Source organism: Tursiops truncatus, chromosome 15, assembly GCF_011762595.2.
Source record: "Tursiops truncatus isolate mTurTru1 chromosome 15, mTurTru1.mat.Y, whole genome shotgun sequence".
NCBI classification, from domain to species: domain Eukaryota; kingdom Metazoa; phylum Chordata; class Mammalia; order Artiodactyla; family Delphinidae; genus Tursiops; species Tursiops truncatus.
Genome location: NC_047048.1, coordinates 84,724,019 through 84,741,242, shown reverse-complemented (window position 1 = coordinate 84,741,242; position 17,224 = coordinate 84,724,019). Strand labels below are relative to the sequence as shown.

Below are 17,224 nucleotides of genomic sequence, written 5' to 3'. Positions count from 1 at the left end.
TTCCCTTGTGATTTTTTTGACCCATGGGTTACTTAGGTATTTCCAAATATCTGGGGTTTGCATTGTTTTGTTACTGATTTTATTCCAATATAAACAGAGAACATATTCTGCGTGATTTCAATCCTTTTAAATTTGTTGAGATTTGTTTCATGGCCCAGCATTTGGTTTATCTTTCTGAGTGTACTATGTGCAATAGAAAAGAATGTGTTGGGTGTGGTGTTTGATAAATATCAGATCAAGATAGCTCACATTGTCATTCAGATCACTTGTGTCCATCCCGAGAGTTTTGTCCATTTGTTCGATGGGTGTTAAAATCTCCAACGATGGCTGTTGGATTATCTATTTTTCTGTTTAATTCTGTCCGTTTTTGCTTCACATATTTTGAAGCTATGAGGCACATACCAAGTTATGGTTTTTGTCTTCTTGATGAGTTAACCAGTTTTCATTAGGCAGCGTCCCTTTCTGTCTCTGACAAGCACTGCGTGGAGGTCCATTTTATCTGATGTTAATACAACCTCTCCAGCCTTGTTAAGCGTAGTGTTTGCACGATATATTGTTTTGAAGTGTCTCTCGAAAACAGCATTGGCAGAGTCTCGCTTTTCTATCCTTTTAATTGAAGTGCTTAATGCTTAACATTTAATATTATGGTTAAGTTGGTGAGATTTAGGTCTATCATCTATTTGTTTTGTGTTTGTTCTTTCTAAAATGTCCTTTTTTTTTTTTTTTTAAAGGAAAGCCAACGTTGGGGGAAGATGCGGAATCTTTTATTTATTTATTTATTTATTTATTTATTTTTAGTTTTGGCTGTGTCGGGTCTTCGTTTCTGTGCGAGGGCTTTCTCTAGTTGCGGCAAGCGGGGGCCACTCTTCATCGCGGTGCGCGGGCCTCTCACTATCTATCGCAGCCTCTCTTGTTGCGGAACACAGGCTCCAGACGTGCAGGCTCAGTAGTTGTGGCTCACAGGTCTAGTTGCTCTGCGCCATGTGGAATCTTCCCAGACCAGGGCTCGAACCCGTGTCCCCTGCATTAGCAGGCAGATTCTCAACCACTGTGCCACCAGGGAAGCCCTAAAATGTCCTCTTTTGTTTTCTTTTGGATTATCTGAATATTTTTCAATTTTCTAGTTTATTGATCGTATTTTTAGGTATGGCTCTTTGTGTTAATTTTTTTAGTGGTTGCTTTAGGGATTACAATACGTATCCTTAACTTTTCACAGTCTTCTTTGAGTTAACATTGTACCAAGTCACATAAAATGTAGAACACTTTTTTTAAATAAATAAATAAATAATTTATTTATTTATTTTTGATTGCTGGGTCTTTGTTGCTTCGTGCAGGCTTTCTATAGCTGTGGTGAGCAGGGGCTGCTCTTCATTGCAGTGTGCGGGCTTCTCACTGCGGTGGCTTCTCTTGTTGTGGAGCATGGGCTCTGGGCGCACAGGCTTCAGTAGCTGTGGCTCGCGGGTTCTAGAGCACAGGCTCAGTAGTTGTGGTGCATGGGCTTAGTTGCTCCACAGCATGTAGGATCTTCCTGGACCAGGGATCGAACCTGTGTCCCCTGCATTGGCAGGTGGATTCTTAACCACTGTGCCACCAGGGAAGTCCCAAAATGTAGAACACTTTCAATGTCATAGGTCCATAGTTTGCTATAGATTTGCTAGAGTATATTTAAATGCAGTAAAACCCCCCACCATTCACTGTTATAATTTTGCTTTAAATAGGCATGTATTTTAGAGAAATGAAGAGGAAAAATATTCTTTTATATTTGTTCAGGTATTTACCATTTCTGATGCTCTTCATTCTTTCCCGATGACCAGGTTTCTATCTGGTATCATTTTCCTTCACTCTGAAGAATTTCCTTTAGCATTTCTTGTAGTTTAGGTCTGCTGGTGATGAATTCTCTTAATTTTCTTGTATAGCAAAATATCTTTATTTACCCTCATTCTGGAAAGATAGTTTGAAAGTTTGGCATTCTGCAAAAGGGTTCACGGGCTTTCTTTCAATACTGAAAGGTGTTGGTCCACTTTCTTTTGGCCTCCATAGCTTCCGATGAGAAGTTAGCAGTGTCACTTCATTGTTCCCTGCATGAGATGTGTTGTTCTCCTGCGGCTACTCATACGATTTTTCTCTTTACACCCAGCTTCCAACAGTTTGACTATGCTGTGCCCGTGCATAGTTTCCTTTGAGTTTATCTTAGTAGGGGATTGTGGAATTCTTCAAGCACGTAAATTTATGCCTTTAACCGAATACAGAAAATTCTGTAAATTTTGTCTTCAAATACTCTTTCCTGCCCTATTTTTTCCTCCCTTTTTGTGATTTTAATTGCACAGATGTCAACATTTTGATTCTATACCAGAGATCCCTTATGATCTTTTTATTTATTCCCCACTCTTTCCTTTTCAGACTGAATAAATTCTATTGATATACCTTTAAGTTCACTGATTTTTTTTCCCTCTGTCATTCCACTCTTCTGTTTGGCCCATTCAGTTAACTTTATGTTTAGGAAATTTTAACTTTCAGTTCTAGAATTTCCTTTTTAAGATATATTTTACAGTTCTCTGCTGTGATTTATTTATTTGTTGATTTATTTATTTTGGCCATGCCATATGGCATGCGGAATCCTAGTTCCCCAACCAGGGATCAAGTCTGTGCCCCCTGCAGTGGAAGCACGGAGTCTTAATCACTGGACCACTAGGGAAGTCCCAACTCTGCTGTGATTTAAAAAAAAATCTTTTCACTCGTTAAAAGCATATTTTTCTTTACATGAGTGATTACAATAGTTTAAAATTTTCTTTTGCTAATTCCATCACCTGTGTCGTATCAGGGATCAATTGCCCATACTTTTTTTTTTTTAAGAATGGCCAAGATTCTCCTTTTCTTTGTTTAGTAACTTTAGATTGTGTCCTGGATATTGTGTTATTTTGTGTTGACCTTGGATTCTCCTATATTAACTCAAAGAGCATTGATTTGATTATTTCTATGTTTGTGTTAGCAAATCAAAGATGACTTGGTGGGGCTCAGACAGCAAATACTGTCCCTTGGACAGCAGCTCAGATCTCATCTCAGTTCTTTTATGCTTAGCCAAGATGCTTGGAGTCTATCCTATGTTCCAATGTCACCTGGAGATATAGGCCCAGGTTACAAACAGAATTTGGGTCTCCCCTTCTCTCACTCCTTCCTTTCTGGGATGCCCCCAAATACTTTCCAGAGGGTGTCATTGCCCAAACTCTATCTCCTGGCTCTCAGGCCAGCAGGACTGCAGGTGTTTTGTTGGTGTTTATCTGCCCTGCATGGCATGGCCTGCCCTTAGGCTAGAAGCTGTGAAAGCAGGCAGCTCACCCAGCCGTTCTCTTCTTCCAGGGCTTCTCCTCTCCAGCACCTGCCTGTGCTCACTCTGACTACTCCAGGTGAGCGTTATGTTGTCTAGAGTTCATAGTGCTGTCTGTGGCAGGTTAGTTCAGTAGGAGTTCACATACTGGCAATGGAAGCCTAGCTTGTCCATTTCTGTGCAGAGATCCTGCCTGGGATCTTAAAATCCATTTGCATCGATCTGTAGAGTATGTTGGGGGAGAAATGACATTTTTACAATACTTAGTCTTCCAATTCTTGAACTTGGTATATCCCTCCATGTAATTACTTTTTCTGTAACTTCTCTCAATTGTGTTTTACAATTTTTTGTCTATAGGTCTCGAGCTCTTTGATGTTAGTTTTATATTAAGGCATTTGGTGATGCTGCTGCAAGCCAAGAATGCCTGGGGCCAACAGGAGCTGAAAGAGGCAGGAACGACCCTCCCGGAACCTCCAGAGGGAGTGTGACCCTGCTGACACCTTGATTTTGGACTTCTGGTTTCTAGAACTATGAGAATAAATTTCTGTTGTTTTAAGCCCCCAAGTTTGTGATAATGTTACAACGGCCCTAAGAAACGAATGCACCTGCATTTACAATCAGTTATGTGTTCATCCTGGGACATGGATCCCCTCTTGACTGTGGCAAGACTGAGTCTGCAGCGCTGAGGGCTGCCGGCTGCGGCAGGGAAGTCTGGTGAACCAAGACTCTGGGAACAGGGTCGGGTCACCAGCTGCCATCTAGCTGCCTGTCTTTTTTTAAGATTGTTATGTTGTATTTCAGGCAGATAACAAAAGCATAGGAAATATAACGAACACTGCATATCTTTCACACAGCCAGAGCAACACTGAAATTATTGACTCGTGGTTGTTTATTCTTTGTTTTTTACGTCTTTATTGGAGTATAATTGCTTTACAATGGTGTGTTAGTTTCTGCTGTATAACAGTGAATCAGTTATACATATACATATGTTCCCATATCTCTTCCCTCTTGTGTCTCCCTCCCTCCCACCCTCCCTATCCCACCCCTCCGGGCGGCCACAAAGCACCGAGCTGATCTCCCTGTGCTATGTGGCTGCTTCCCACTAGCTATCTACCTTACGTTTGGTAGTGTATATATGTCCATGCCTCTCTCTCGCTTTTGTCACAGCTCACCCTTCCCCCTCCCCATATCCTCAAGTCCATTCTCTAGTAGGTCTGTGTCTTTATTCCTGTCTTACCCCTAGGTTCTTCATGACATTTTTTTCCCCTTAAATTCCATATATATGTGTTAGCATACGGAATTTGTCTTTCTCTTTCTGACTTACTTCACTCTGTATGACAGACTCTAGGTCTATCCACCTCATTACAAATAGCTCAATTTTGTTTCTTTTTATGGCTGAGTAATATTCCATTGTGTCTATGTGCCACATCATCTTTATCCATTCATCCGATGATGGGCACTTAGGTTGTTTCCATCTCCAGCCTATTGCATATAGAGCTGCAATGAACATTTTGGTACATGACTCCTTTTGAATTTTGGTTTTCTCAGGGTATATGCCCAGTAGTGGGATTGCTGGGTCATATGGTAATTCTATTTGTAGTTTTTTAAGGAACATCCATACTGTTCTCCAGAGTGGCTGAACCAATTCACATTCCCACCAGCAGTGCAAGAGTGTTCCCTTTTCTCCACACCCTCTCCAGCATTTATTGTTTCTAGATTTTTTGATGATGGCCATTCTGACTGGTGTGAGATGATATCTCATTGTAGTTTTGATTTGCATTTCTCTAATGATTAATGATGTTGAGCATTCTTTCATGTGTTTGTTGGCAGTCTGTATATCTTCTTTGGAAAAATGTCTATTTAGGTCTTCTATGTTTATTCTTATATTTAAGAGAGCGTGTCTGATGCTGTCTCCATTTTATTGAAAAGATAATATACTGCTTAATAAACCTTAAAGTCCCACACAGCTGCCGGCCTGGGTGGCTGCCTTTTTGCCCATGGCCTTGCATGTTTGCACCGCTGTAGGTGGCAAGGATGTACTGTTTTTGGGTTCTGCCGTTCTCACTTAACAATAAACATTTTCCCCTGTTTAAACCTGGTGTTTATATTTACACTCGTTTTCAGGCCCTTTTTTCTCTTCACGCTAGTTGGGATTTTTGTTTCAAATTACAGAAGTCACAGGGAAGCTGCTTGTTGAAGCGAGTAAAACCACAGAGCGATACTCAAAGAAAATGCCTCAAGTCCCCAGGGTGGCCAAGGTTAAGAGTTTGGTAGCGTCTCCCCGCCCTCCTATCGGGAGGAGGGGAGGAGCCACGTGGCTTCCGCCCCCACCCCGCTCTCCAGGCGGGCCGTGCTCTGGAGGGCACCAGATGCGGGAGAGTGCCTAAGCAGTCGGTAACTCCCACCTTCTCTGCGGGCGACCCCTCTGGAAGAATTGGGTGGAGCGGGGTGGGGCGTGGTGGGGCGTGGAAGGCGGCGCACGGACGCTTCACCTCCCACACTTCCTGCTGGACCGGAGGGCGCCCCGGAGGACTCTGGGGGTGATGTCAGCACCACTGCGGCGCGGAGGGTTGGAGGGGTCCTGGCGGGCCTTCAGACGACGCAGGAAGTCCCTGCACTGTGGGGAAGCAGGAGGGGCCTCACATGGCACCACTTCCTCCCTTCACTGAAGATCTGAGTAACTACAGGGGCGGACGGGAGAGGGACCCCCTCCCCAGGGCCTCAGAACCCGGGGGTCACGGTCTCGCGGCAGCCAGTGATCTGGCCAGTAGCACGGCTGCTAACTCTTCTACCCTGACTCCGATGTGAGTGTTTTGAGTGTAGACTACGGTGTACACCTCCGTTTCCCACGACGGAGGTCGCACCCGGGGCTGAAATCAGCTTGCTTTTGTTTGGCCCAGCTGAACATTTTCTAATGAGTTGTCAACATTAAAGACGATGAGATGTTACACGTAATGCCACATTTCTGCTCTGGCTCGAAAACCAGACTGTCCGCTCCCGCTGGGCTCAAAGAGCGGTGGGGATGGCGCGCAGGCACCCCGCGTGCAAGGTCCCCCACCCCAGGTTTGTTCCACCTTCTGGGTACTCAAGTTCGGGTGCAAAATTCCGGTTCTCTCTTCGCAGGGTTCCCCCCTAACACTGGCCCATGGAGGCCCCTTTCCAGGCTCCAGCCGCCGCGCCCATTGTCTAAACCCGCCCCGTGAGTGGGGCTCGCGGGGGCCGGCGGGTTCTTTTGTTAGGCGGTTAGAAAAGATCATTTACGTGTCAACAGCTTCCCGCATTGTGCTGCGGTCCGTGTGACTGCGGCGCGGGCTCTTCAGCTGGAGCGAGGCTGGAGGCACCTCTCTGGGTCCCCCGCCCACCCACCCCCAAAAAAAGGGGAGAGAACAGAACCCCTAGGCATGTCCCGGAATACCATATTTCGGTGAAAAAACCCCGAAAACACGCAGGAGAGAACTTTACGTGAACTGTTTCTACAGAGAAGGTGCTCGTAAGGTTATTTTAGATAACTTACTTCGTCAAAAGGACAGAACGGGAAATAAGGACCCGAGGAAGACCTCCAGGATGGACGCTCCCTACGGGAGCTGCTGGTCCCGGCCGGCGCCGCCGTCTCACCCAGTAATTTACAGACATTCGTGTCCGGGGGCCGCGCCGCCGGAGAAGATGAGTCACCCTGGCGCGGCCCCGGGCGCCGACCCCCGCCCCGCCCCCGCCGCCCGAGCAGCGGCCCTCACGGCGCGAGACGCCGGATCTCGGGCGGACCAAGGCGCCCGGCCGAGGGGCAGGCCAGCGCTCGCCCCGCCCGGTGCGCCGAGCTCCGGGTCTCGCGCCCGCCGGGCAGCAATGGCGCCGACGCCCAGGCCGCCTCCCTGCCTCGGCCCCCGGCCCCAGGCCGCACCCTCCTGGGGCGCCAGGTCCCCGCGGGCGGCGGCGGCGGCGACTCCATGAGGGGCGTTGGGGTCCCGGGAGCACGGCGTCCCCGGCTCCCTCGCCCGCCCGCCCGCCCGGCTCTCCCCTCAGCTCCGGCCGCAGCCATTTTGGAGCGAGCGGAGACAAAGAGCCAGTCACTGCCGCCGCCCCCACCAGGTCCCGGCCACGGTCCCTGCCCGTCTCGTCCTCCTGCCCTCCGGCCTCTAGCCCGTCCGGCGGCCCGGACCCCCACGTCGACGACGGCCCAAGGGCGCCGAGCCCGCCGCCCGCTACCCACCCGCCCGCTGAGCCCCGGCCGCCCTCCTGCGCACCGGCCTCTGCCGCTCGCAGCCATTGGACGCGCCTTTTAGGCGAGCGCCGCAGCCAATCGTGGGGCGCCGGGCGGCCGGGCGGGGGGCACCGTGGCCAATGGCGAGACGCCGGGCGGCGGGCGGGGGCGGGCGCGCCGCCGCGCCTGCGCAACGCGCCGCCGCCGCCCTCCCCCCCGCCCGGCCGCCCGCGCCCCCCGCCCGGCCGCCGCCCCCGCCCCGCCCGGCGCGCGCCGCCCCCCGCCCGCCCCCGCGGCCGCCCGCCCGCCCGCCCGCCCGCGCGGAGCCTCCTCCCCGCCCAGCGCCGGCCGAGCGGCGGCGGCGGCGGGCCGAGGAGGAAAGATGGCGGCGGGCTCGGATCTGCTGGACGAGGTCTTCTTCAACAGCGAGGTGGACGAGAAAGTGGTGAGCGACCTGGTGGGCTCGCTCGAGTCGCAGCTGGCGGCCAGCGCGGCCCACCACCACCACCTCGCGCCCCGCGCGCCCGAGGCGCGGGCCGCGGCCGCCGGCGCGCTCGGGAACCATGTCGGAGCCGGAGCCGTGCCGGCCGAGGGCGCGCCCGCAGCGGCGCCGGAGCCGCCCCCCGCAGGTAGAGCGCGGCGCGGCCTGAGCGCGGGCGGCCGCCGGCCGGGCCCGCGTCCTCACTGCGCTGCTTCGCTTGTCCCCGCAGGGCCCGCCGCGAAGCTGAGCGCGCTCGAGGCCGGCGCGAGCGCCGCGGCCGGCGCCGGGGCCGGGGCGGGCGCCGCGGCCGGGGCCTGTGCGCCGGGGGCAGCGGCCGCGCCCGAGCCCGCCGCCAAGCCCGCCGCCCGCAACGGCCCGCCCGGCGGCCCCGGCGCCGCGCAAACTTTGAATGGGAGCGCCGCGTTGGGGAACTCGCTCCGCGCCGCCGCCGCACCTGCTGTCAGCCTGCTCCACAACGGGCCCGCGCCCGCGCCGCCGCCGCCCAAGCCCGCCGCCGCCACTGTCATCCAGACGCCGCCCTTCCTCGGCGCCCCCCCCGCGCCCGCGCCCCGCGCCCCCTCGCCCCCCGCGCCCGCCGCGCCCGCCGCGCCCCCCGCGCCCGCCGCCGCTGCCCCGCCGCCGGCGCCGCCCGCCGCCGCCAGCCTGGCCCGGCCGCCCGGCCCCCCGGCCGGACCCCCGGTGGCCGCGCAGAACGGGGGCAGCGCCGCGCCCGCCCCCGCGCCCGCCCCCGCGCCCGCCCCGGCCCCAGCGCCCGTTTCTGCCCCGGCGCCCGCCGCCAACAGTCAGCCAGGGCCCGCCGCCGCGCCCGCGCAGGTGGCCAAGGCCGACTCGCCCAAGACTGCGCTGCAGCCGGCGCCCCCGCCGCCGCAGACCCTGGCGGCCAGCTGCCCGGCCGGCGCGGGGGCCGGTATGATCCTCGGGCCAACTATGCAAGGGGCTCTGCCCGCCGCCGCCGCCGCCGGCCTCCCACCGCCGGCCCCCGGTACCCCCACCGGGCTGCCCAAGGGCTCGACCAGCGCGGTGACCCAGAGCCTGCCCAGGACGCCCTCGGCCACCACCGGCGGGATCCGGGCCACGCTGACGCCCACGGTCCTCGCCCCACGCCTGCCGCAGCCGCCGCAGAACCCGACCAACATCCAGAACTTCCAGCTGCCCCCAGGTGAGTGGCCGCGCGGCCGGGCGAGTGCGTTCGTGCCCTGCAGCTGGGCGTCCAGGAAGTTGTCGGGCTGGCAGGACGCGGAGGTCATGGGCCCTGCGTGGGCCTGCTGCGAGCGGGGGTGCGCCTCTGCCCCGGCGCGGGACGGTCCTGGGCATGCGAGTGTGTGTGCGGGTGTGTGTGTGTGATGTGGCAGTGGGGGCCTCCTACCTGGTGCAGTGCTTGGCTCCAGCTTAGTTCTTTACGTTGCAGAGCTTCTCTGCTAGGACTGCCAGTCCAGCGAGTGGGTCCTTTGCTCCCTTCCTGGCTCTGTGTGCCCCTGCCCAGTCCCCGCACGATGGAGAGCAGTAGCAGCTGGTGCTCCGGGGACAACTTACTGGGTTATTCAGCCTGGGCCCGTGGCTTTCCCATGCTTGGCACTTCCCTCTCTGATTTCTGGGATCAGGCATGTGGTCTGTGTCCTCATTGAACTCTCCTGCTCGTTTATTATGCTGGGCTGTGATTGGTGTCCCCTGCCGGTGGGCTAGGGACCCCCCCCTTTCCTGGTGAGGTTAGCGGAGTGACGCCCCCTCCACGAGGCTGGGCAAGGCTGCACGGAAAGCTTTCGCTGCCCTGCTGACACCAGGATGGCAGAGTTCCCAGGTGCGCCTGGAGGAGTCGCGGGGCACACAGCCTTCCTGGTCGGAGCCCTTGCCTCACGCCTGCTCTGCAGCCTTGTTTCAGCACTCCTCGTAGGCACGGTGTCCTCACTTAGAGGATGCCGGTTACCTTAATTATTACCAGTGAAGTCAGCGGTGGGCACGTGCTCTCCCATCAGCGGGTCCCTCGGAGGTACAGACGGTGCAGGAGGACCGCGAGCCTCCTTGACCCCACGCTCCATCTCCCGTCATCTCGGCAGCTCTTTAGGTTCGCCAGCGAAAGGTCCCCCACGGCATTACGTGTCCCGCTGCTTTGTTTCGGTCTTCCTGGGCAGCGAGAAACTCCAGCACTGGAGGCTCCCTGTCTTCTCTTCCATGCCCTCCGCCTCGCCTGCGCGGACTCGGAGCGCTCCTCCCCTGCTGTGTAGTAACGTGTGCCGCCGCACAGGAGTAGTAGAAACAGCACGTCCTGTGCCTGTGTCCCCCATGCTTTCGGAAAAGAACGGTTGGTCACCTTGAGAGGATTTCAGCGTCTTGGAAGGAAGGATTTGCTGTCAAAGTGCTGTGAGGTTTGGAGCCGTGGTGAAGTTTGGCAAGGACCTGATGTCACACGGGTGGGAGGAGGGGAGGTTCCAGCCAAGAGCAGCGTTTTGGGGTGGTTGTGGGAGCCCCCCTGCTGTGAGGGGGGGGTGTAAGTTACTTGAGATGTGCGGGCTGCCCCTTACAGCACAGTTTGTTTGTTTTTGAGTTTGTAGGAGGGTTTTATTAAAGGTTGTGTTTTGCTCATTATGTGTCTTTTGACCTTTTAGTGGAAGATATGTTTGATCTTCAGTAACGTTTAAAAAAGAGAATTCGGGGTTGTAGCACATTATGGAAAATGTCAAAATACTTTTTACCTACTTATTAAAATACCTCCTCATTGGTCCTCGGCACCTTCCTCGCTCCTAGCAAGGCCGGTTCCATGCGCTGCACTTTTGTTATTGAAAACTGGTGTGAGCTCGTCAGTAAATTTTGCGAGACTGGCGCGCTGTGCCTGGCTCCCAGGGCGGGGTGGAGGCCGTCGTCGTGTCCCCCATCCCCCCCCTCCGGCCTGCCCGGATGGTGCCTGTAGGTGTGGCTGTTTGGGGTTGACTGGATCCCCTTGGTCTGGGCCTCTGCGTAGGTGAAGCCTTCGCTACCTTATTTCTTCTGGGGGGAGGAAGCTGTGGTTTGGAAAGGGCACCTGTGTCATCTTCGTTGTGATTGACCCTGGACTCCCTCTCACCTCCTGTGCTAGCGGTGTGTTAGGGATGTCTGCATGTGACAAGTAGGCGACTCCTTGAAGAAAATCGTAGAAGCGCTGACTCTTTGCATGAGTTCTCACGAGTCTTTGCATTAGTCCCACGTGTGAGAGCAGAGAACAGCTCATGTTGACATTTGGGTGACAAATGCTGAGAGCTGTGCTTTAAAGGGGCCAAATGCTTTCTAGAAAATAAAAGATTCGCATTCATCTCTTCATGCTCCCCTCCCCCCACAGTTGATCTACTGATTTGGAGCGCTGATTAATTCCGCTCCTTCACCTTAATAACAGAAGAAGCACAAAAAGTATAGTTAAAATTACTACCAGTGCCCCACAGCAGAGTGCCTTCTTTTAAATAGCACAAATTAGTTCTTTAAATCAAAGTGACAGATTACGAATATTCTAGTTGCCTCGTATAATGGGTCAATCAGAAAATATTAAGGTCTGTTTGATGCTTCCTTTTCTCTGAAATTTTTCATCATAAAAATGTACAAAGTGGAGGTGGAACTAACTTGTAAAAATAACTGTTGCTTGGATGATAACTCATTCTTGTTAGTACTCAGGCATTAGGGGTGGGCAGGGTTTTCAAAGCTACACTTAGGTGTCAAGTGAAGTAACAGACTGTTGGCAGTTGGAGTGTGGGTGAGAGAGGCCTGCCCCTCCCGGTGCCTTCCCTCCCTGTAGGTCAGAGTCCGAGGGGGGAAACAGAGGGACAGAGGTTTCACCGAGTCCCTGAGGGCCAGTCAGGCCTTGCATGTTTCATCCTCACAGCCACCGTGAGCACGTGTTGAACTTGGTTTCAGTAAACTCAGTCTCGATATTCCTTGTCAGGACAGTTTTGTAAAGAGACGTTGATGTTATTGTAATTAATTTACTCACTTAAGGGTACCAGAGTTTCAATTTTATCTGCTGTGGGGAATATTAAGAACACATGAGCCTTCAGAGAGATTGTTGCAGCAAAGGCAGTGGACCCAAGAACAGTGAAAAGCACTAGTTAGTTCTGTACACCTTAGAATAGTCATAACATCGAAGTAACATTATTATTATAGTTGAAAGGAGAGAAAAGTGATACGACACCAAAATTGGCGTGTGCGCAGATGGTTTCAAGAGATCTTTTGAGATAGGTGTTACGCTAGAGATGCTTATTTCTAAAGCTTATCTTTTCTTGCATTTTCAGCAGTGTATGTCTGTCTGTTCTGCTTTCACAGAGAATTTGTTCTCCTGTGGGTCTAAGGTTTGGCTGAAGTGTCGGTTCTCATTCGGGATAGAACACCTTTCCTCCATACCTGGGCTTCGGGAATGTTTGCATGGGGCTGGTGGCTTAAGATGAACACTCTTGAGGCTGCTGAGGTCTAGGGCAGGGGTTCCCGTCCTTGGTGAATAGAATTATTGGATGGTGGGGAAAGGGGAAAAAGAGTCCAGGGTAGCAGACTGTGCTGTGTGGGCCGGGTTGAGTTCTGGGAAGGCTGGTCCTGAGCCGGGTGGCAGCCCCAGAGTTTTGGGCTCTGGACGTCTGGTGGCCGACTTTGGCAGAAGTGCTTTGGCACGAGGGATGTTCTTAGAAGTTTAGATTTTGTTACTTGAGGGCACTCTTGACCTGGGACAGAATATGTGGTTCTTTGGAGTCTCAGTTTCCCCAGGTGGAAAGTGAGCTTGACCATTTTGTGAAGCACTGTGAAATTGCGTTGGGAGGAGCGGTACGCACCACTGTCAGGTAGCGTTTAGTCAGACGCTGTCTCAGCTCCATTATGTTTCTCACTGGTTTCCAAGCAGTATGTTGCTGTAGATGTAGCAAAGTCTAAAACACAGTTTTCTTCCCGTCAGCACCATGCCCAGATTGGACAGGTTCTCAGTGACCAGGGAGCCTGGTGTGGTGGCCAGCTCTGGTTCTGTGAGAAAGTTGCTGAGGTTGTCAGCACAGGTGGGCCATAGACCTGGGGCACATGTCCTGGAAGCCATGGGGGGACAAGGGGGTGCAGCTGTCTGCAGAGAGAGTGGACGTGGGCAGGGGGCTCACTTTAGGCCAAAGGCCTTCACTGAGTTTTTCTCTTGACATCCTTAGATAACAGTGACATTTGAAAAAAACAAAAACCAAAAAACTTTTGGGGAGCTGTACCCGGCCAGCACTGGGCATCTCTGCTTAGCGTAGCAGAGGTGGTGTCTCTGAGTTTGCTTCCACACCGCCAGCTTGGAGGCGAGGCCCGTGGCGGGCAAGCAGGCGGTCACTCTTCCTTTTTCTCTGTCCCACCTTGGAACCTGGCTGTCCCCATTGTCTTTAGGGTGGACGTAGCCGTCTTGGTGACGTGGATTGATCAGGATGATGTTGCACACGTAGGTGGGTGTCTTTCGGAGCTGGTGGTTCTCACGTTTTAGCAACAGCCAGGAAAGGGGTTCCTCAGGCCCCTCCGGGGTGTCTCTTCTCACTGCGCTCCAGGGCAGTGGGTCCCGCCCTTGTGGCGGAATCACCAGAGTTAGAAGAGACAACTTTCTGAGTACCACTGCATGAGGGGTGCGTCCTTATTTGCGAGGGCTCTGGAAGGGCAGTTGGGAAAGTGGTCTCCTGGCTAGGGGGCGGCTGTCGCGCCCCCCCCAGCCTGTGGGGTGGAGCCTGGGCTCTGGCCGCTGCCCCCCCCCTGCCCCCCGCAGTGGTGTTTGATCGGAACTGGAGCGGCTCGGTTCAGACCCCGCCCTGGGGGGAAGCGGCTCAGCGGAAAGAGCAGCGGCGCACCTGTCTGTTTCCTTGAAGTCGTAATGAGATGCCGGTGGTTCCTGACATGCTTCCCGAGCCCGTTTCAGTGTAAATGTAAGCTTTCCTCATCTTAAATGATACCTTTTAAGAAAGCTTTTTCATAAATCACTAGTCGTATGTGAGTTGATCAAAACATAATTAAAACCGTTTTTGAAAATCTTGAAGCAGAGATTTTGAAGGACTCTGGAGAAACTTGCCTGAGATTTGGGGTAATTTGCATAGGTCTCAGAAGCACTTTTCCTTGTCTTCGTGTTGATAGCAAGCAGGAGACTCAAATTTTCTTGATTGTCCTGATTGATTCAGTCACCGTTCAGAGCTCTCACCTCTGAAATTTGTCTCGGGCTGGAGGTCGGCAGCCTTTTATTTAATCAGGCCTTCGATAGTAAATAAAACAGTCGAACTAAGTAAGAAAACCAAAGGACAGGGGAGCTGTTTGCAGCAGGACCCTCTGCCCTGGGTGCTGTGCGCCTGGCGGGTGACTGAACTGTGTTGTTTCCTGCTGGGCCTGAGGGGACCCTGGCTCCTGGCCTGTAAGTTACAAACGCACGCACTTCAGAGCTTCTTTCTTGGAATAATTGCTCTTTAATAACGCTCTGTGAAGTAGAGCAAGTGCTGTAAAGTCATGACTGAAAATTGGAAACTTTATATTTCTAGGGTAGGGCTATGCACGCTTTGAATAAGAAATTTTGAAATTTAAAAAATAAACGTATTTATTTTTGGCTGCGTTGGGTCTTCGTTGCTTCGCGCGGGCTTTCTCTAGTTGCGGCGAGCGGGGGCTACTCTTTTGCGGTGCATGGGCTTCTCATTGTGGTGGCTTCTCGTGGCGGAGCATGGGCTCTAGGCACGCGGGCTTCAGTAGTTGCAGCACGTGGGCTCAGTTGTGGCTCACGGGCTCTAGAGCGCAGGCTCAGTATTTGTGGCGCACAGCCTTAGTTGCTCCGCGGCATGTGGAATCTTCCCGGACCAGGGCTCGAACCCGTGTCCCCTGCACTGGCAGGTGGATTCTTAACCACTGCGCCACCAGGGAAGTCTTAAAAATTTTGAATTTTATATATCCTCGAATAGCTACACCAAGGAATTAAAACCTTTAGTAAACAAAGAGATACAAAATATGTCCACAATTTAGATTCCTCCCCCGCCCCCATTTGAGAAGTGCATAGACGTCGCCCCTGTTTGTCCGGCTTCCTTGTCCGGCTGCCTGCCTGTCCGTGCTGCTGCATGGGCGTGGATGGAGGCCGTGGATGGAGGCCGTGGATGGAGGCCGTGGATGGAGGCCGGGGGAGCTCCTCACCCTCCTGGCGTGGGCATCGTGAGCGGGGCTTGAAGCAGGGCCTGTGAGTGCAGAGCCCCTCTGCAGCCCTGTGAAGCTGAGTTGGACTTTTGTCCTTCCCTCCTGAAGTTAGAGCCTGGATGGGAACTTTCTGCCTCTTCCACATGGCCTGGGAGGAAGGGACATGCACGCTGATTTTGAGCCCAAACTCGGGAGACGTGTGACCAGGTGAAGGGGAGGATGCAGGAGATCTGCGCTGACACTGGGGAACTAGTATCTTCCAGGGCTTGTTTCCGAATGTTCTCTAGCTCCAGAGGTTGGGGAAATCCTAAAACGGTTCTTACGACCGTATCAAATTGGATGTCATATTTTAGAACTTAGGGGCAAGCGGTAAGAAGGTTCTAGCTCTCAAGTGACTTGTTTTGGGGGGGTGGTCAGTGGTCTGAGTAGACACCAAGTGGACAGGGCGGGACTCTAGTAGCCAGGAGATCTAAGCCCTCCTCCCCAGTGCTGGGCGCGGCCTGCCAGGTGTGTGTTCGCTGATCGGAGTGGCAGGTGTTGGCTGGACACTCCACAGAGGGCAGAGAGGCCTGTGGGGTCAGCGAGGAGCCTGTGAGCTTCGGGGAGGGAGAGGGCAGCGCACACCGCTCACACGGCCATGTCTCAGCATCACGGGGAGAAGGCGAGAAGGCAGCTTCTCCACTCCGAGACTTTGTGCTGAAGTATGTGGACAGCTGCTCAGGAAAGGAGTTTATTTATTTATTTATTTGGTTGCACTGGGTCTTAGTTGCGGCATGCGAACTCTCAGTTGCAGCACGCATGTGGGATCTAGTTCCCTGACCAGGCATCAAACCCCAGCCCCCTGCATTGGGAGCGCGGAGTCCCATCCACTGCACCACCAGGGAAGTCCCAGGAAAGGAGTTTAAAGGAGGTTTTTACACCTCTCACAGGGGAGCTCACCTTCATAAGGTTTATGCAGACGGACGCTGGGTGGTAGTGAGCCCAGCACATGAGAGACAGGCCTGATGCATGCCTGTTTGATCTGTAAAGATGCTGTGAAATAGTAGCATCTTAAGTATCACGACACTTATTTGAAGAATTAAAAAGGAAAGCATTCTTGATTGATTTTCAAAATGTAACTGTGTTATTAAAATCATTGGTCACTTGAAAATGACTCCTTTCCTCACCTGTTTTTTCTTTTTTTTTTTTTTTAACATCTTTATTGGAGTATAATTGCTTTACAATGGTATGTTAGTTTCAGCTTCACAACAAAATGAATCAGTTATATATATACATATGTTCCCATATCTCTTCCCGCTTGCGTCTCCCTCCCTCCCACCCTCCCTATCCCACCCCTACAGGCGGTCACAAAGCACCGAGCTGATCTCCCTGTGCTATGCGGCTGCTTCCCACTAGCTATCTACCTTACGTTTGGTAGTGTATATATGTCCATGCCTCTTTATCGCTTTGTCACCGTTTACCCTTCCCCCTCCCCATAGCCTCAAGTCCATTCTCTAGTAAGTCTGTGTCTTTATTCCTGTTTCACCCCTAGGTTTTTCATGACATTTTTTTTTTCTTAGATTCCATATATATGTGTTAGCATACGGTATTTGTCTCTCTCTTTCTGACTTACTTCACTCTGTATGACAGACTCTAGGTCTATCCACCTCATTACAAATAGCTCAATTTCGTCTCTTTTTATGGCTGAGTAATATTCCATTGTATATATGTGCCACATCTTCTTTATCCATTCATCCGATGATGGACACTTAGGTTGTTTCCATCTCTGGGCTATTGTAAATAGAGCTGCAATGAACATTTTGGTACATGACTCTTTTTGAATTATGGTTTTCTCAGGGTATATGCCCAGTAGTGGGATTGCTGGGTCATATGGTAGTTCTATTTGTAGCTTTTTAAGGAACATCCATACTGTTCTCCACAGTGGCTGTGTCAATTTACATTCCCACCAACAGTGTAAGAGGGTTCCCTTTTCTCCACACCCTCTCCAGCATTTATTGTTTCTAGATTTTTTGATGATGGCCATTCTGACTGGTGTGAGATGATATCTCATTGTAGTTTTGATTTGCATTTCTCTCATGATTAGTGA

The 17,224-nt window shown here is 52.5% G+C and overlaps 1 protein-coding gene across 4 annotated transcripts in view; it reads left to right on the top strand.

Annotated features, from left to right (window-relative positions):
- Positions 1-7,827: 7,827 nt before the first annotated feature.
- The window catches only part of TAF4 (TATA-box binding protein associated factor 4), a 97,959-nt gene continuing 88,562 nt past the window's right edge, over positions 7,828-17,224 (top strand). The window contains exons 1-2 of one of the 4 annotated variants that reach the window (XR_004522171.2): positions 7,828-8,152; positions 8,234-9,184. Coding sequence is in view for 2 of the 4 variants with exons in the window: in XM_033840483.2 (XP_033696374.1) it covers positions 7,906-9,184 (1,279 nt within the window). In the remaining 2 variants the exon portion in view is untranslated. Of the gene's footprint in view, positions 9,185-17,224 lie in introns of all 4 variants that reach the window. The other 3 variants (XR_004522173.2, XM_033840484.2, XM_033840483.2) reach the window with 3 other exon arrangements.